At 24.8% G+C, this 21,633-nt stretch overlaps 2 protein-coding genes across 5 annotated transcripts in view; both read right to left on the bottom strand.

The window, feature by feature from the left end:
- Positions 1-534: 534 nt before the first annotated feature.
- On the bottom strand, positions 535-12,378 carry LOC126900103 (L-threonine ammonia-lyase). The gene is made up of 9 exons (XM_050675567.1): positions 12,176-12,378; positions 7,480-7,602; positions 7,354-7,424; positions 6,833-7,120; positions 6,613-6,775; positions 5,235-5,390; positions 5,026-5,162; positions 4,001-4,226; positions 535-883 (listed from the first exon to the last, which is right to left on the bottom strand). Exons 1-9 carry the CDS (start codon positions 12,206-12,208, stop codon positions 767-769), a joined length of 1,314 nt encoding a protein of 437 aa, XP_050531524.1. The 5' UTR covers positions 12,209-12,378; the 3' UTR covers positions 535-766.
- A 1,183-nt stretch (positions 12,379-13,561) lies between these two features.
- The window catches only part of LOC126900104 (uncharacterized), a 12,298-nt gene continuing 4,226 nt past the window's right edge, over positions 13,562-21,633 (bottom strand). Inside the window, exons 1-4 of one of the 4 annotated variants that reach the window (XM_050675569.1) lie at positions 20,175-20,307; positions 19,784-19,911; positions 14,442-14,517; positions 13,562-14,190 (exon numbers count right to left, since the gene is read on the bottom strand). In XM_050675569.1, the coding sequence (XP_050531526.1) occupies positions 13,704-14,190; positions 14,442-14,517; positions 19,784-19,844 (624 nt within the window). In that variant the 5' untranslated portion in view covers positions 19,845-19,911; positions 20,175-20,307 and the 3' untranslated portion in view covers positions 13,562-13,703. Of the gene's footprint in view, positions 14,191-14,441; positions 14,518-14,584; positions 14,686-18,074; positions 18,117-19,783; positions 19,912-20,174; positions 20,308-21,633 lie in introns of those variants that run through there. The other 3 variants (XM_050675570.1, XM_050675571.1, XM_050675572.1) reach the window with 3 other exon arrangements.

Raw genomic sequence — 21,633 nt, 5'->3', positions numbered from 1 at the left:
TTAATATAAAGTATTGATTGATAAAATTGAAGAAAAAAAACATATTAAGTTTAAGTTTTAAAATATATAATGAATTATTAATTGGCATAGTAATTTTTCAATGATTTAAAAATAATTGACAAAATAAACAATAAATATTTAAAATTTGTTAAAATAAAATTTTATGATTTTATTAAAATTCAATTTTAATTATCAAAAAGATGAAATCCCTGTCTTCCATGTGAATTAAGTATAAATTCCCTGGGAAATTAAAAAATACAAAGCAAAATTATCAATTTTTTATTTTACATTTATATTTACAATTACACATGAACTTAATTAAAATTAAATATAATTAAAATGATTATAAAATACATTGATTTTACTTTAACATAAAAATCAAAAACAATTTTATTTGTATTTACTTAATTTTAAAGCATCATCAGAATGTATTAATTACAGTAAGATAAAAAATATTAAATTTATATATTTAAAGTTTACATTATTTATTGAGTATTATAGTTTTATATATCTAATAATAATGTTACAAATTAATTAGTTTTATTATTATCTTGCTTGTAATTGTTCTTAAATATTACTACGTTTGATAAATTAGAAAATAATATAAATTTGACAATGTTTTATTATTTTAAGAATTATTAAATAAAATTATCTAAGTGTGTATGTGTTTGTGTATTGAGTTTATTCAACTAAATTATTGTACTTCATGAAAAATTAAATTAAAATAAATGTTAAGTCACAAAAACCTAAGTTTGTTAAAATTCTATTATAACACTTTAGGTAATGGTATTTCTCCAAAAATGGAAGAAGTGTAATTTTTTTTAATAACTTCTTGCAGTAAATGGGCATGTTTTAAATCTCTAGTTTCACACACAACTTTAACCTGAAAATCAAAAAGTTTTGATATATTTATCACACTTTCGGGCAAAAGAACGTATGCATATATTGAGGAATAGAGATGAGCTGAAGAATTAAGTGTTCCTAAGTTTTCAAAAAAAAATATTACCAAACTAGTAGTGCCTAAATATTTAATTATGTGCATGAAAAAATATATTATATGCATATGTATGTATAATATATATACTTATTTTGCTCTAAGTATTTATTGATTACACTAGTTTACAACAAAATTGACCTATGACTTATGATAGTCATTTTTTATGTAAAATCGTCCACTGAGTCTGAAATTGAAGTCCAAAATACAAAAAGTAGAACAGTTTTTGAGTTATTGCGAAATTAGCGTTTTTCGTGTACCGCGAAAAAACGTTTTCATTATATTCTAAATATCTTTAATTGCATTCAACCGATTTTCATTTTTTTTACATAAAATTAAACAATATTAAATTACCTATAACTTTTATTTTAAACAATTTTTAATTTGACTTTTTTGTCGTTTGCTATCCACGAATTTACCACTGAAATTTTATCATTTTTTTCAAAATGTCAGAAAAAATTCAGAGTTTTACGTAAAATTCACCAATAAAAAATAAATTTATCAACAATAATTTTAATAGACGTTATACTCTAATACATAACAAAGAAAATGATATATTATTTTGTAAAATTGATAAAAAAATGAAGAAGTTATGCGCGATTGAAAAATAAAACAAATTTCCTAAAATCAGAGTTTTCTAATTCGATGCTATAATTTTTTTTATAAAATATAGGAAAATTACTCACAATACTACTTTTCAAAACAAAATTTCGATTTTTTAAATAACTTAAGGTTATTTCATATAGTTTTATTGGGACATTTTTAAATTGAGTTAATTTTACAGTTTGGTGGGGTTGTGATAAATTTTCGCATTTAAAAAAAAATGATAATTCTCTAAAAATATTAAGTAATTTTCTATAGAATTAATAAAATTGAAATTGTTTTTGCATGGATTTAAAAAATTATTTTAAATATAGTAAATTTAACATATAATCGATAAAATAAATAATTAAGTTTTACAAAAAAGAAAACAATTATAATTTTCACTATATTTTTTGTAATTAGTTTTATGATAACCAAAGAATAATTTTTATTTAATTAAAAATAGGACGCATTAGTCTTAATATTTCTTTTATATGTTTCATTGTTTTCTCTTATAAGAAACCAATAATAGTCACCCATCATTGTTTCATCCCAAAACCCATAGTAACGACATTCTATATCATTTATTTGTTGATAAAAACGTTCACCATGCTCATCGCTTTCATTTCCAGATTTTCAGGAAAAAATCTAAGTGTGCATGAAGAAAATGTATTTTCAATGACATGTTCACCCCTATTTCCGATAAAATTAAAAATATACATGTTTCTTTTATTCAAAAAATAATAAAATTATAAAATGTACTGTTTACCTATTTTTGAATAGTTTATCAATAAATCGTCTACTATTTCTCTATAATTTAAAATTTTGAAGTTTCCTAAAAAAGAATATACAACCAAACGAAACGAGTTTGGTTGTAAACGCATCGGACAAATGTGGAAACACAGTTTTCAAATAAGTAAAGGAATTTCCATTTTTATTTAAAGCTTTAACAAAATTTTTAAAAAGTCCAAGTATAATATGTAAAGGTGGCAGGATTATTCTATTTATATTAACAAGAGGATTGAATTTGACATTTTCTTTGTCCACTGTTAAGTTTACTCGATCTGGCCAATATTTTCGTGTTTAATGTTCTTGACGTGCTCGACTATCCCATGTACACAAAAAACACATGTATTTTGTGTATCCTTGTTGCAAGCCAGTTACCATTGCAATGACTTTAAGGTTTGCCCAAATTTTCCAATTGTGTTGATTGTAGTTGATTAGAGAAAGTAATTAGAGATAGCCATTGATTCATACGATTCTTTCATATTTACAGCATGCGCTAATGGAATTGAAAGTTTGATGTTTCCTTTGTGCAGTAAAACTGCTTTCAGACTTAGTTTATTGATATCAAAAAACAAACGCCATTCGGTTGGATCATATGGCTCACCAAATTCTTTAAACAAACCGTAAATGTCGTTACAATAACAAACATTGTTTTTTTTTTTATATAATATTGAGCATAATATTTCTGACGACTTCGGTAAAATGTAACTTTTACTTGTGATTTTAATCAATTTTATTCTTGCAATCTTGACGCCAATAACTCTGATTTTTCCTTTGAGAGTTTCAAATGTCTTATTAAATCATTAAGTTCAGTTTGGGTAAAAAGCTTCGGAATTTTTTCATGTTGAAAACTAATGTCAGTCTTACACTCGGCATGATTACTTGGTTCGGGCGATTCACTATATTCTTTTTTCCTTTTGGAAAAACAGGATATTTAACTGAGAGTGAATGTGGAACTGGTTTTGACATGATGTTTACATTTTAGGAAATTTGTTTTATTTTTCAATCGCGCATAACTTCTTCATTTTTTTATCAATTTTACAAAATAATATATCATTTTCTTTGTTATGTATTAGAGTATGACGTCTATTGAAATTATTGTTGATAAATTTATTTTTTATTGGTGTATTTTACGTAAAACTCTGAATTTTTTCTGACATTTTGAAAAAAATGATAAAAATTCAGTGGTAAATTCGTGGATAGCAAACGACAAAAAAGTCAAATAAAAAATTGTTTAAAATAAAAGTTATAGGTAATTTAATATTGTTTAATTTTATGTAAAAAAAATGAAAATCGGTTGAATGCAATTAAAGATATTTAGAATATAATGAAAACGTTTTTTCGCGGTACACGAAAAACGCTAATTTCGCAATAACTCAAAAACTGTTCTACTTTTTGTATTTTGGACTTCATTTTCGGACTCAGTGGACGATTTTACATAAAAAATGACTATCATAAGTCATAGGTCAGAAAATTTTTTTTTATTTGTAAACTAGTGTTATTAATAATTTATTATTATTTTAAATAACCCCGCAAATGAAAATTTTGTAGTTGTACAAAAAAGCCTTTAATTTTTTAATTTTTACACTAAAAATGTTTATTAATATTATAGAGATCGAGTTTTATATTTTTACTTACTCTGACACTGAACACATCATCTGACAACCATGCTCGTTCATGAATAATATCTTTAACACACACTCCGATAGTAGCTAATATTCTACAAAGTTCAGCAATACCTCCTGGTCGATCACTCAAAGTTGCATGGAACTTGACCAATCGACCATCAATAGCTAACCCTCTATCTAAACATCTACCCAATATAGAAGTATCAATGTTTCCACCACAAAGCAATAAAACGACTCTGAAATGAAAAAAGTTGTGATGGTGTCACGTTTTCATAATCGTGAGAATTATTTTAATAAAATACAGACAGCACATCCGCTGCCTGAGACTGGTGAATTAACAAATAATATTTATTGCCAAATCGGCAATAGGTGTAATTATTATAAAAACCCAATAGACCTGACCATCGTCGTCAGTCGACTCCAGTGCCTTGTGTCATTCATCAGTCTCAGTACTCGGTTGTCGCTGTCCGGCTTACTGTTTAAAGTAAAGTCTTTGTTTATTCCTTTTCTAACCTATATACTCTTTTCCTCGACATTTCAGAGTACTTGTGTCTTGCACTTCGTCTGCACCTCATACCTAGGTGTTACTCTTATTCTCCCTTCCTATAACAACAGCCTTTCGACACCCACAGCTAACCCGGAGTGTCAGCCGAGCACGGTGACTGCTGTACGACAACACGCACGTGAATACCTAGACAGCAGGCACCACCTCCTCATATTCATCTTCGTACACACACTTACACATAGTTTTACATTTACCTTTTATCCTTTTCTTTCCTGTGTTACGACAAAGTGTATTACTTATTATAATTATTACTTCTTAAATAAATGTAATTTTTAATATTAAACGTTTTTGTATTACTAATATTCATAAATATTTACTCAATGTATATGAGTCGTGCGGTTATTCTTACATATAATTATTTGATTTCATAAGAAATACATTAAATTAGTCGGTTACTTAAGTATAGATAAACTTTTTGACAAAGATAAATAATATTTTATGAAAATTACATAGAATTCCTATTTACTAACTTTTTTCCAGCAAGTTCTTCCATCTGACCAGACAATGCTGCTGCTAAACCGATAGCACCCGCACCTTCTACAACACATTTCTCTGATTCTACTAATCGTAATATTGCTATAGATATCCATTCTTCAGTGACAACAATCTAAAAATTAAAACAAAATAAAATATTATTTTTATATAAATCAGCGTGACTATTTGTATTAAAATATTTTACCATTTTATCGACTAAAGGAGCAGCGGTAACAAAAGCGTTGTACCCCACCATGGGTACCGCCAAACCGTCTGCTAACGTTGATTTGCCTTCAATAGGTACGGGCTTTCCATGTTCAAGAGCTTTGGAAAAACTAGGAAAACGATCGGATTCTACTCCCTAAAAGACAAATATTTTCTATATTAGGAATTTAAACAATAGTCATTATATTATTCAAATTACATGCAATTAAAAATAGTTTAAACGAATATCAGAGTAACACCAATGCAGTGCATCGAAGTTAATTATTATGTCACTTTAATTCAAAAAAAGACGTTAAAATTCTATAACGATTAATTATTTAAATAGTTATAGACTAAACTGTATATTAATCTTATATAAGTAAAATATATTATTTTAATAGCATCTGAGGTAAAAAAAACTCATATAAAAGAAACCAATTTTGTTAGATAACAGAAGACTAAATTTCTGAACTAATAATAAACTAACTAATAAACTGTAATAGGGACTTTTCAATTAAACTCTAATATCGCAGAAGTACTGTATTAATTAATTTAAATACTTATATTTATGATAATAGATTTCGATTTCTAGATAAATAATTTTGTTTTCTTTTTTAAATATCTATTTATATATTTTTATTATAAAAATAAAAAACAATCAATTTTACGGACTTTCAGTTAAACAAAGAATATATTACATAAATTTATCTTAGAAGTGATATCATAGGTGATGTGAGAGTGTATACCCCTTACAAAACGTTTATTACAGCCATTAGTGGTTTGCATTTTTAGAATAAATTGTAAACTTTTTTACTCATGGAGACACTTAAACACATGTATTGACAGTCGGAAAATTTGATTTCACATACCCCTAAAAGTTATCTGAAAACTCACTATTATGGAATATACATAAATAAATTTCCTAATGTACAAATATCGTTTTTCTAAAGACTGTGAAAAGTAATTTAATTATTCAATTAATAACTACAAAACCTTCAAATAGTGTATTACTTATGTTATGTTAAGGCACTTATTTTGTTTTCAATCAGAAGGTCAAAGTTATTTTAATTTATATGTTTTATAAATCATTAGTATTTATAATAATATTTTGGAGCTATTTAACATCTCGATTAAATGTATAATGATATCAATTTTATCATTTTATACTGCATTATTACTAAATTACGTAGTTTATCACCATGATATCATTTTTAGACCTAATTAACAAAATGATAACTGTATGATTGACACTTATTTCACTATTGCATAAGATAAAATTAATTAATGAACACGTTCACTAAATAAAGATCCTATAATCATATCTGAATTTCATTCTAATTCGAAAAACTTAAATAAATATAACTAATAATTTCACTTACAATAATCTGGCAATTTTTGTTTAAAGTTTTTACTGCTAATGAAACACCTGCTAGCAATCCTCCACCTCCAACGGGTACCACAATCGCGTCAGCATCTGGAACATCTTCTAGTATTTCTAATCCAACCGTTCCTTGACCAGCCATTATATTTGGATGATCATATCTTAATAAAATAAAAATGAATAATATGACTCATGAATGCTGTAAGTTTTGCACAAACCCATTAATATAGATAATATTCTTCTCATTTGACATTTTGAGAGCTATTTGTTTGGATTCCTTCATATTTAAGCCTTGTACAATGACATTAGCGCCAAAATTTCGACAAGCTTCAATTTTCATGATTGGCGCTGCTGTTGGCATCACTACAGTAACCGGAATATTTAGACGTTTTCCGTGATAACTTAAAGCTTGCGCATGATTTCCGAGAGAAGCCGAAATCACTCCTTTTCTCTTGTCTTCTTCCGATAACATCATGAGAGCATAACAAGCTCCTCGTTCTTTAAAACTATAGATGTTATAATCAAAGTAAGAAAAGAAAATTTCAAATATAATATATTTATTTTAAAATGTATATATTATATATTTTATAAATTATAAATTACAGTTGCAAATTGTAACTGTTAATACTATTTTTACAATATTATAACGTTTTAGAGCACTCATTCTATGTTAAAAATGGAAAAAATAAAATTTATGAAAATTATTGCTAATACGCATTTAAAAAGAAATCTTACTAACCTTCCAGTAACTTGGACAAAGTCTTTCTTTAAATAAAGCTCCATGTTAACTAACTTGGATAAATGTGATTTCTGAAAAATAAAATTATGAAATTTATAAATAAAGGTATCAATATGTTATATTTACGGCACATGAAGATTTAACTATTCCATTCTTAATTTTATAGGCTGCTGATGTTATATCTTCAAACGAAATTTTGACTGGCTTAGACTCTAAACAAGCAGGATCTTCGATATTATCATTGTTATCCTATAAACATCACGCTTAATATATTAAGATAATTTGAAAAATAAACTATTTAATACCAAAGATTATTTAGAAAATACCAGTTGATCCATCAGAAGTACGGGATCAACTGTAGAGTATTTTTTTATAATTTTTAATTAACTCACTCGGTCACTCTTTATGAGTGAACAAAAATTTTACTTCTGTCGTTACTATTTTCTGTATTAATTAATGAAATTACTAAGGATACACAAAGAGAGGTACCTTAGTGCATATTGTTTGCTGATGATATAGTGGTGTTAAAAAAAAAAAAGAAAGGAAGTTAAACAAAAGATTAAAATGAGGATAATAGCCTTTAAAGGGAGGTATTAAGGGTTAGTAAAAGATAGAAAATTTATAGTATGAGTTTGATGAATAACAATATGAAGGCAATGAAAAAGCAGAGTAATAAAATAAACGAGGTCGTGATAGGTGAGGTAGACATTTTTTAATATTTAGGATTATTTGTTCAGAAGAATGGTAGCGTTGATAAGCTGTGAGACGACATATGAGTAAGTGCGAGTGGTTTAGGCGAAGAGAATCATCTGGTGTTTCGTGTGATTAAAGAATCCCAATGAGGTTAAAAGGTAAGTTTTATAAAACCGTAGTGAGACCAACGATGTTGTATGTACCAGTGTTGGGCTGTTGACATAAAAGTAAAGGAGAGTATAAATGTAGAAGAAATGAGAATACTTAGGTGGATGAGTGGAATAATCAGAGAAGATAGGATAAGAAATGAATATGTAAGATAAAGCATAGAAGTAACGTCGATTGTAGATAAGATGAGAGGAAATAAACTTAAATGGTTTGGTCACATTTTGAGGAGAGAAAATCTGTAAGAACGGTTATGGAAATGAACGTTGAAAGAAGAAGAGGAAGACCGAAAAAAGGTTATTGGACGTAATTAAGGTTGATATAAAGTTTATATCAACCTTAATTACGACCTAAATCTTTATATTATAAAGATTACTGGGTTCTGTATCAAATGTTGATTCCTTATCAATGGCTCACAAAATATCGCCGAAAATAAGAGATTTAACTTCCACTTAACACGATCTCCCACATCCTCTACGCTTACATCAGCTGTCCTCATATCGCATTCAATAGTATCTCTTCATCTCTTTTTTGGTCTTCCTCTACCTCTTCTTCCTTCAAAATTCTTTTGTACAACTGTTCTTACAGCTTCCGATTCTTCTCTTCTCATAATATAACCAAACCATCTAAGTCTATTTTCTCTCATTTTATCCACGATTGGCGCAACACCTATACTCCCTCTTATATGCTTGTTCCTAATCCTATCTTCTCTAGTCACTCCACTCATCCATCTAAGCATTTTAATCTCTACTACACTCATTCTCTACTCTACTTACTTGTCAACCACCCAACGTTCTGAACCATAAATCATTGCTGATCTCACTATAGTCCTATAGAACTTACCTTTCAGCCTCATTAGAATTCACTTATCGCATAACACACCAAACGCTTCTCTCCACTTCAACCACCCGCATATTATTCTGTGTCTTACATCCTTGTCAATACCACCGCTCTTTTACACAACTGATCCTAAATACTTAAAACTTTCCACCTCTCCAATCACGTTTTCGCCTATTATCACCTTATTTCCTGATCTCCTCATTTCATCTACCTCGTGTTCTCCTTTGTCAAATTCGTACTCTATATACTCTATCTTACGCCTACTTATTCTTAAATCCTTTTCTTCCAGAGCTGATTACATACCTCTAGCCTTTGATTAATTTCTTCCCTATTTTCTTCTTTTAACACTATATCGTCAGCAAACAACATGCACCACGGCACCTCTCCTTGTATTTCTCTAGTAATTTCATCCATCACTATAGTAAATAAGTAAGGGCTTAAAGTAGAACCTTGGTGCACTCCTACTCTTACCCGAAAACCTTCTGATACTCCTTCCACACTTTTTACCTTTGTACGTGTGCCATCATACATATCCTTTATTTAATAGAGTCTATTATATTAATGTACCTTTTAGAGATTGTCTCCAATTCTCATTAATGCCCACTTTAAAACCTCTCTCGGTACTTTATCATACGCTTTCTCCAAATTTATAAATACCAGACACAGCTATTTTTTCTTTTCTCTAAACTTTTATATTAGTTGCCTCACACAAAATAATGGCTCCATTATTGACTTACCAGGCATAGATCCAAACTGGTTTTTAGATACCGATACCTCATTTCTTATTCTCTTATCTTTTACTTTTTCTCAAATTTTCATACTATGACTCATAAACTACTGCCATCATACGCATTATACCTTTATATTTTTTGCACTCCTGTTTGTCTCCTTTACCTTTAAATATCGACACCAAAATACTATTCCTTCATTCTTTTGATATTTTCCTTTCTAAAAGAATTTTATTAAAATGGTCTTTCAACCACCTTATACCAACACCGTCTAATATTTTCCATACTTATACTGGCACTTCATCTGGTCCTACTTATTTATTCTTTTTATTGATGCCACAGTCTCCATATTTCTTTTTCACTAATTAAAACTACTAGTCCTTCGTTCTACGAGATACCTCTAATATATCTTTTGGATACAATCCTCCTTTTTATCACATCATTTATACACCTTACATAGTGATAATCTTTAGACCTTTTTTCTCTAACTTTTGCAAGACTATAGACTTCTTTTTCACCTTCTTTTGTTCCTAGCCTATCATGCAACTTATCATACCTTTTAAACTTAGAAGAAAAATATTAATGATAACAAAAAATTTTTTTATTCGTTTTGTACATTTTGCTGTGGGTTGAACTGTTATATCTTTAAAACTAGTTATAAAAAAATCATATACATGTTTGAAAAAATTCAGAAAATTATATGTGTTGATATATAAATAAAATAACTGGGTGGGAAATTTCCATATTCTTTTAAATTAAACTACGTACGCAGCGTATAAAGACATACATTTTTTTATGAAATATTGAATTAAGCTTAACTGTTATTTAAGCATTAACTGAAAAAAGCTAAACTATGTCAATGGAAAATTAAATTAGTTAAGTTAAAAAGTTTAAAAAATTAACTTTTTTACTAGTTAATACCCACCATTGATAGTGATAATTAATATAGTAACGTTATATTGTGAAATATATTACAAATAATAATTATATCATTTTAAAGTTTAAAGAGGGATCAGAAAAAAACCATACTTATTTTTTAAAAACGGCACTATTATTATGTCGTATATTGATAAAGGTTACCAGTTCAGAGAAATATAATAAACTGTACACTAACTATGATACTATGAACCAGTAATACTTATCTCAACTTACGACCCAATAAAAATACAATCTTTTAAAAATAATTAGGCTTTTTTCAGATCACTTCTATACTTAAAACAATTATAACTCGTTGACAATCTATTAATATAAAAAAGTTAATCAAATTATTTTTAATTGAATAGATCTGATTTTACAAAAAAAAAAATTATACGGATAATGTTAATTGTATATAGAATAAAATAATTTAAAATGAACCAAATAATCATCACGCAATGACAACATGATTTTATTAAATAAATTAAATATTAATCTAAAATTACATACAAACGACCATACGTATGTATTTATTTATAATATAAAAGTTGTTGAAGAAATAACCATTAATACTGCAATGTATATTTATGTAAACAAATATAGACTGCTAGAGCACACAAATTTTATTACACTTATAAAGTGACATTCAAATTTAATAAAAATAAAATATTTTTAAAGTCTCACTCTAAATTTCAGCTTGTATACATTTATGAAATAGAATTAATAAATTCTCATTATTCAAAAAATTATAAGTAATTAATATGAATAATAATTTTGCTAAAATTAAAAAATGTATTCATTTATATATCTTAAGGAAAAATATTTAATTTATTATTTTTTGAGCTTGTGCGGTCGCTACTTTAAAAAACCAAAACGAAATTTTCTTAACCTTTCAGTATAAAGATTCTAATTGCTATATTGATTATTTACTTAGCAAATAAGGTGTTATATAAAATTAATGAGTTGAATCTTCATATCATCGAGGACATATCATAGTTATAGCAAAAAAGAGATATTAAGTTACAATAGTCTTAAATTTTCAAAAGTGATATGTTCAACGATTATTGACAAAAATTAACCTTATTGTCATTAAAAGATTCTTTGAATCATCAAATAATTTTAATTTTTGTTTCCAAATAAATATATTAATTTAACCGGATAAATAAAAAAAAATTAATATTTTTGTACATATGTGGTATTTTAATTAGCAATTAAGAAAATTTAGTTTTTTTTAGTTTCTATAAAAAAAAATCAATAATGTCGCTTACACCCTATTACTCATTTAAGGCTTGTTTTGCTAAAAAAAGTTACCTCTGAAAATTTGTAAAATATAAAATTTAGATATCTAACTATTTTTGCAACTCTTTTAAAAAAAAAGTAAATTAAAAAAATTATAAATTATAATAATATAATAAATTAATTAAATAAATATGTTAACAGTATAATTTTGATATTAAATTTTTTTCAATACATCTACTTACTTTTTCACTTAAATGATCATGTTCTGTAACCATTTTCCAATGTTGACGTTGAACTGTTTTAGTATGTTACAGGTTTAGATTAGGAATAATATAAAAGCCAAATTGTTGAAACAAATTAGCAAACTATTGATTAAGACGTTTTATTCATAATAATACGTCATAAGATTTACGTTCTTATGTGATACAACTGCCATAACATTATTAATAATTTATTGTGTGCATTATGTCCGGGGAAACATATTGACCGTCTTATCTACTATATTATAGTCCAGTCAATATTTATTATTTACACTTTGTAATATAGATGATCTAATTAAAGTGTAGATAATATTTATAATTTATCTTTTATCTTATTTTTATTGTACATTGATACATAAATCTACTATGGTTTGAGATTATTGCAAAGTATGTTATTTATATATTTATTGGCAATATGCGTTTTAGCGTATACAAAATAAACATTTAACAAAAAAACACTTAATTATTTGAATAGGTTTATTTCAAATAGAATATAATTATTTAAAAAATTATATCAATTTCATAAAGTCAAGGTCATTTCCAATACTCACCACTTCATTTATAAATATGTGAAGCATAATCAGATATTACATGAAAATGATTAATTTTATAGCCTATTAGTGAATATAATATTATTAGTAATAGAGAACAATTTTAAGATTTTTTTGATAACTCGATAATTTACTTGAATTTAATATTGATGTTGCAATGAACATTCTATTGAAGATTATATCTAAAAAAAACACTAGAATAAAATAAAATTTTCTTTTTGCGTTTGATAATAATAGAATTTTTATATTTCAGTTAAATATGATACCAAAGATAATATTATATCAATAAACTATAATATTTCAATGATTTTTTCATTATATTATTAAGTAATACATAAATTTATACTTAACATAAATATTTCTGTCTATGATTTAACAAACCACGTTCTGAGAATTCAATAATTCAATGAAGGAAAGAAATTTTTGGTATTGATTTTCTTAAATTAAAGACAAAATTTAGAATGTACTTTACTTTATAAAAATACAAAATTATTTAATTTCTAAGAATCATCCACTTATTTAAAAATGTCTGGACTAAAAAAAAGTTATGGAAACTAGTCAAAATAAATTTTGTCACTTGTAACATTCAAGTTAACAGATACTCTCAATTACTTGATTAGATACTCTATAAAATATTAACCATACAGATTTAAAAGTGTTTATATGAATATATTTTCTATAGTATACTGTTTATATAAGTTGAAGATTCCTATTTGAATTAATAATTAATATTACATATTATATTATTCATCCTGTTTATACTAATTATAATTAGTATCAATAATTATTGATGTAACAATAAAAAAAAAAAAATAGATAAGAATTTTTATACAAAAACTATAATAATTTATTAGAAGTCAATAACAATTTAATTTGAGTATTTCATAATACAAAACATAAAAAAATTAATTACAAGAACAAAAATTAATGAAACTTTAACTGAATACTATCCAACCATTTTACTTTGTTATATTTTTTGCTTTAGAAGGTGATAAGTCATCAGTGTGAAGTTTTTCATGTTTTATTAAATAACCTGGACGTATATAAGTTTTACTGCAAAACCTACATTTATGAAATGTTTTGTTAACGGTAACTATTTTATCAGCGTTCCTAACTTTTTTCATTAATGTTACAGGTGGCTCTTTATGCTTTTGCATACTTCTTTTTAAACTTTTTTCTTGTAATCCCCCAACAAATGTTTCATTGTTATTGTTATTGTTATTAAAAGAATGTTGTTCCTGAGAATAAAAGGTTTTGAGTATAGGTATAGGTCCAGTGTTGCGATTAGGAGGAACTGTGTTGATTTCTCTATGTATAGCTGATGATGCTGCATTCGATTTTTTAGTATCGATTACTGATAATTTATAGGGATGATAACGATGACTTCTGAAAAAATTGGAAAATTTTTGTGGAATATGTCGATTTGATTCTTCACACATTTTATTTCTGTTAAAAAATTAAAATTAAAGTTGCTATAGTTCTATGGATAATTATGCACATGTATTATTATAGTTTAAAATTTTTATAACATTTAAATTTTAAAATTAAATGAAAGTATAAATTAAAAAATATTTTGTTTGTTTTTCAAAATTTATAAAATTAAAAATTCTTGTTTTATCATTATTTAATAAAAACTACTTTTTTTATAGAAAAACATAAAAATAATTAAGAAAGTTTTCAAAGATGGATTGGCTTACGCTATCTGTTCTTCCAAAAATAAAGGAGGTGTTTCATCTTCTTCATCTATAAACTCAACTTTTACAAGACTCAAATCTGAAATATTACATATTTTTTGTTTAAGTTTATAATTATAATAATTATTAACAATAAATCTCTTTACCAACTATATTATCATTTCGATTATCCATTGTAATTATCCACTTTATTCAAAATTTAAGTAAACAGATAAACTCAAGTGTTAAATGATATAATTAAACTGACAAAACTTGACATAAAATGAAATAAAATTATAAATTACTTGCTAAAACCATGGGAAATTAATTTAAGCCAGCATTAAAAAATAGCTATCATTATAATTTATAGTCATCATTTATTTTTTTAGCCAGATTATTATTTTCAATCCTACTAATTTAAAATTATTCATCTTACAATTTTTTAAAAATATTCAAAGAATATTTTAATTTTCTAAATACCTCATCCAATTAATCCAACCTTACTAATTTATATATTATACAGTAATTATTTAACATAAGCCTTTAAAAATTATAAATTATTCTTATACTTAATTATTTTAAGGTTTTTTTTTTACATATATTCTCAATGTATGAAGTGTAAGTTACTTTTATGTCCTTTCTCAATACATTATTGCAATCTAATAATTTAAATCTTTGAAGACGTTGGAGATACTTATAATGAACTACTATATTGATGAGTATTGGAAGACTTAATCCACTAAAATTTATTATAAATATAGTACTTTAATACATAATAATATATATATATTTTAAATGGTTGTTTAACCACATTTATGATTTAAATGCAAAGAGGTAATTTTTTTTTTTAAGCTTTCTGAAAAATGAGATTTATATTTTTATTTTAGAATAGATTAGTTATTAAATAATCAAACAACAATCTGTTTACTTTGTCAGTAGCAGTGTTAGTAATTTTTAAGCAACAGTTATATATTATTTCATAGTATTTTGAACAAATATTATGATTCCATACTGACAAGGGTAAAATTTTACAGCTGCTTTATTTTAATAGTTACTATTAAAATACGATACTACAGGTTTTTCATCCATACCTTAGATTTTTATTTTGTCTGTTTAATTATTGCTGTGTAGTTATTTTGTTTAAATATTTATGATAAAATTTGCAAAAAAAATTACTTATACATTATATATTAACTATTAAATATATACCGTACCATTATACTATAAAAGTTATATTCTATTATATATATATTTATATTGTATATATACTTTTATACTATTATTATAATACTATTATTTCATTTTATTCTAAATGAAAATCCAAGAATTTTGTCTTTGATATTAACCAAAGTAATTTTATTTAAATGCTTTAAGTGTTTGTCATTTAAATTTTTTTGCAGGCTTTGGAAAATTTTCATTTTTTATCAACTAAATAAATAATAAATACTTCCAAACTCCAATATATCTTTGCTAAACATTTGATCGATGTAAAAATATTTCATAGAACACATTCTTTAAAAATTTTAAAAAATAATTAAATTTTAGTTAAAAATAATTTTGTGCAATGCCCACTATATTTTACCTTCAATTCTAGCAACTTGCTATTAGTATACAATTAATCTTTTAACTAATGAATAATATGACAACGAATTTGCGGAAAGGGAAAATCTAAGATTCGGTGATAATTGATAACAATGTAATAGATGAAAAACAACACAGATATAATCAATATCAAATATTTTGGTTAAAGAACAAACAAGAGCAAAAAAATTATAAATGAAATTAGAACAGTTTACTAATTAATAAATAACACAATATCATTTTTCTAACTAATACATAAATTTTATGCGGACAGTAAAATCATTTAAACAAAACGATAAAAAAAAATTCTTACATATTTACCCACTGCCGTTTGAAAGTGATGAATACTGTGAAACTCCGGTTACAGAGAAGGCCAATAACACCGTACATTTATCAAACCGATGAGTATCTCAATTTAACAACTGTGGCATTTGAGCAATATTTGACTTTAACACTTGGAATCGATATAACTGAAGCAACCGCATAACTGAGCGCCAAGCAATTAGTTTTCAATGTCACACGTTGCAGGGACCGGTCTAAACCACAACACTGCCGTTGAACACAACAGCGATGGGGCGGGGGGTTTGATGGAAATTACATAAAAAGTTGCGGCGCATTGATAACGCGGACTCCGGTTCATTCGACGGCTGCAGAACAACGACGAACTATTGTCAAGGTGACAGCGGCAAACCTGTCGTGACAGACACAAACGTGAAGAATAAGACCAGCTGACTTGCCCGTACCAATTACTGCGATTTCGTATTTATTAAAATAAAAATAACGTCATCTCATCTCATGTGTACCTAACAAACTCATTAAATGGATACGTATAAATGCTAGAATAACCTAATTGTATACGAATAGTAAAACGTCATAAATATGCATACTATTAATATATTTTTAATGCTAATTTAAATTAATTCTGTTAATCAATAAAAATATATTTGAAAGACATTGCGTTGCATTTTTATTATATGCTTTAGAAAATAAGTTAGCATTGAATTTATTAATTCAAATAAATTATACATAAATATATATATATATATATATACATTTTTGTAGTCATAATTAGAATACTTTTAACTTTAAAGTGCCTGAGAATATTACCTAGATGATAAAAAAAGAATAAATACATGAAATATATTTTTACAACACGACCTATTATTTGCGTAAAATTACATGCTTTTAATGCGTGTGTTGTATTTAAGTAAATCATTTAACATTTAAGATTATTAAAAATCAAACAAATATCATCATTACTTAAACTACAATGAATAGAAGATTAGAATAAATTTTAACTTTGAAAATTTAATAATTAATAGTAGTCACATTTTCTAATAAATATGAAAATCTTTTTTGCAATTGAATATTAATTTCTAAGTAATTATTGATAATTAAAAATTATATATGAAAAAGTAATGTTATGTTCGTAGAAATAAAAATTATTCTACTAAATTGCAACATGCTCGGGCATATGCTTACTCCTAATATATTTATTAAACTAAATAAACCTATGTCATAATTATAAGTCCAATTTATCTGATTATATTTTACTAGCTGTGTACGTACTACAATTTATGAGTTACCTTACTGTTCTGTTGAGTAGTTTTGTCTTGAAAAAGTAATAGTTAAATCTTTTTTTATTATACCTTTATCAATTTTAAAGTCTGCTTAAACATTCTTTTATAAAGCATTACTAGTATAATTTAAGTGAAAATATTTTGTGGAATAAATCAATCCATTAGTTAAAGATTTCACCTATGTTAAATAAAAATAATCTACTCAATATTTTTTAATTAATTTAAGCCCTTAAGCTTAAATATTTTTCATATTGAGTTTATTTTTTCACTTATTTCAAAAAAAATGTATAAGTATAGCTCAATAAATGTAATATATTTACTGAGCAACAAATATTATTAGTTGCTAATAAATAATATACCTCTTTAATATAGTAACATATTGTATTAATAAAATAATAGCTTAAAATAATCATTTAGCCTATGTATATTAGGTTTAACTATAAAAGTTAAAGGAATCAAACTCCTTTTCTCAAGATTATGTTAAAAAAATAGTTACCCTCGTACCTTGACATTTTTAATATAGAATCTCATTGTTTATTTTCATCAAAACATAGCTATTTTAAAAATAAATTATTCGAATTATAAGTCAGTTTACAAATTTAAGAAAATAAATATTTTATATTAATATATTATATTTTCAATATTTTTTTAGAAATTTTACAAAATACAAAATTCTAAAATTATTTCATAAACTTTTAAATCTAAGAAATCGGATTTTTTTATTGTTTAAAGGCCAAATTCATTATGCATTTCGTTTAGTAATACTTCAAATATTTGTGATAATTTGTCTATAAGCAAATTGTGAAACTGATTACCAGGAAAACCTTTACATATCGACTTAATGTATTCTTCGGTCCATTTTTCAAAATCCAACTCAATATCATTAATTGATGTTTTTTTTTCTAATATTTCACAAAAGTGATAGATATGTAAATTTATTTTTTCTTTTTGATATAACATAATTTTTTCCATTATATAAAGAGATGTGAACGTGTTTTTCTCTTTTAAAACTGCTTCATATGAACTAGGGTCACTTATGAAATTTATTATATCATAAAATGTAGTTCTACTTAGAGTATTGCGCAAGCTATAAAGATAATTTAATGTTTCTTTCATGTGAAAAGCTAATGTTACCAAAAAATCATTAACAGTTATATACATTTTGTCAACACAAATTCGTGCATTCGTTTCGCTAATAGTTAAAATGTCTAAACAGTCACTTTTGATGGCCATAAAAATTGACAAAATGCTTTCTAATCTTTCGGCAAAATTACAGCTCAATATCATTATTGCAATGTTTAAACGCGTTTCATCATTTTCAGTGAAAGAAATTTTATTACTAAAAATTTGATTATCATATTTACAACCATTATAACTGACACTTACATTATTTAAACTTTTCCATCCGGAATTATTGAGAATTTTATCTATTGAAGTCTGATTAGAATTTTTTTTATTTATTTTTATATCACTTGATACAAGTCTACAAATTATTAAGAAGAAAAATAAACATTTATTGATACAGTTTTGGAAAAAAAACATTTTGATTTTTTTAGTAAAGTATTAAACAATAATAGACTTTAAAAATTTTGAGTAGAAAATGAAAAATTATTCTTATAATTTTAAATAGTTTTATTGAAATTCTTTACAGAAATACTATAAACTATACGTAAAATAATCGTATTTAAACTCTTATGTATAGTTAATTTATATCATTTATAAATTATGAAAATAAATAATATATGTTCAAATCCTTACAAGGTTTTTTCTTTTAGATGTCATAACTATTTTTGCTGTATTTGACATACTTATTAAACATTTTAATATTTGAAAGTTATTATATCACAATTTTAATGGTGTAAATTAAAGTTATATTTTAACATAATTTCATGTTAAAAATGTATTTTCAAACCATATGTGACAATGAATATACCTAACACTTTAAATTCAATAAATTTAGTACGTAAAACTAAAAGTTTCATTTCAATAAATACATGAAATGTCCATATGTGTCCTTTCTTAAAAAAATTATAACTCTCAGAGTGAATACTATTATAAAATAAATAACTGTATTATTAAATAAATATCAAATTTGTTATACATTTTTAATAATTTAAAAATATAAAGTTTTGAATTAAAATCACATTTTTCATATTACACAATAATATTATGAAATCACTAATTAAAAAACATCATAAAAATTACTTTTTATTATTATTTTTATTCTTTTTTCTAGATGTTGCACTGTAATATGCACTAGATGCATATTTTTATGGGACTTTAAATCTTCTTGTTAAAAAATGTATGGAAACTATTAATATATCTTATAACCACTGTAACAGATATTAACATTATTATATGTTAATGTATACTATAATTATAGTTAAATTAAATCAAAACAAAAAATATTTATTTTTATTTTCAATTTAAATGTTTGATCTCTTTATGTTTTCAATTTTTTGAAACCCTTAGAAATTATTTCTTATATTTAACAACTATAATCAGTTTCCTTAACTTTTTAAAATTACTACATAGAAATGAAAATAAGATTAAGTAATGATAATTTTATTGGTATATTATTAGTTTAAATACTTACCAATGATTACTTTACATATATTCAAAGATTAATAAAATATATTTATTTTTTTGTTTAATGTAGCTACAACTTTTAAAGCTTTGCACCCGAATGATTTATATGGGTTTTAATTTAGGGCTTTTATAAAAGAGGTACGGGTTTAAAATTTGGGTTTTTAATTTAAAAAAATACAGGTTTCGTTTAGCCTGTACTTTTAATCGGGTTACAGTTTATTTACGATTAAATGATACAGGGTGATTATTTTAACATTAGCTGTTCAATTTCTTTTAAATAATAATTATGTTAAGAAAATTATTTTTTAGTTTCATATATTTTTTGATTTATGTATACATAACATAAACTGGAAGTGAGATGCGGTTATGAAAATATTTATCATTAGATAATTTTTCGAGCGTAATTATCCTCCCGCCTAAGTATAAATACTTTAATAATTTTTGAAGTACTGGTCATTAAGTTGTTATCGGCCAGACATTTTTTAATTAGATCATTATTAAGTGAAATGTACATGTTATCAATTAAAAAAATAAAGTTTATACCTTCATATTGTATAAGGGATGAACTAAAAAAGTAATTTATACAAGATAAATCAAGAAATATATGAAATGAAAAAATACCAAAAAAATTTCCTAACACGATTATTATTTTAAAATAAATTCAAACGGCTTATGTTAAAATAATCACCTTGTATACCAATTTTTTAGTGCGTTATGGACGAATTTCGAATAAGTTAATAATAGATTTATTAAGACAATAACTTTGTTATAACAAAGTAATAACGTTTTGTTAATAACACATGTCTAAGTAATGTAAGTAAAATTAAATTGGTTTCGTTATTTCAAAATATTAATAGCAAAATAGAGACATAGTGTAATTGTAAACGTATTTGACAAAATTTTTATTTTTATTTTTTAATAACAATTTTTAATTTTAATTAAACAAAATGTTCATTATTTAATTCTATTATAATACATATTTTAAAGATTATATAAAATTAATAACATACTATTTTATTTATACAAATCTAATTGTTCTTATTTGACAATTATTTTTAACAGACACACGTGGTTTTGCGTACTCCAAATTCAGGAACTGTATTTACTGTGTTATTTTCGAGAAACTTAACAATATTTTACATATTTCTATGAATGGTGATTTACAAAATTTAATTCTAATTTAAAAAAAAATGTCTATAATTTTAATTATAATGCAGAAATAGAAATTTAGTTAATTTATATCTAAAAGGAAATAAGAAAATTTTTTTTTTTATATCAGAAATAAAAACAGTTATTAAGTTGCAGACGAATATTTTAGCTTCGATGCAAAACTGAAAAGGTATTAATTTTACTATAATGTGTTTATTTATTTATTTATTTTAGCTTCGATGCGAAGCTGAGAAGGTATTGGTTTTATTAAGATGTGTTTTTTTTTTTTTTTTTTTTTTGTTTTTTTCCCCTTTTTT

The sequence above is a fragment of the Daktulosphaira vitifoliae genome, unplaced genomic scaffold, assembly GCF_025091365.1.
Source record: "Daktulosphaira vitifoliae isolate Bord-2020 unplaced genomic scaffold, ASM2509136v1 Scaffold_2, whole genome shotgun sequence".
Classification (NCBI taxonomy): Eukaryota; Metazoa; Arthropoda; class Insecta; order Hemiptera; family Phylloxeridae; genus Daktulosphaira; species Daktulosphaira vitifoliae.
Note: the sequence above shows the minus strand (reverse complement) of the source record. Positions and strands in the feature narration are given on the sequence as shown.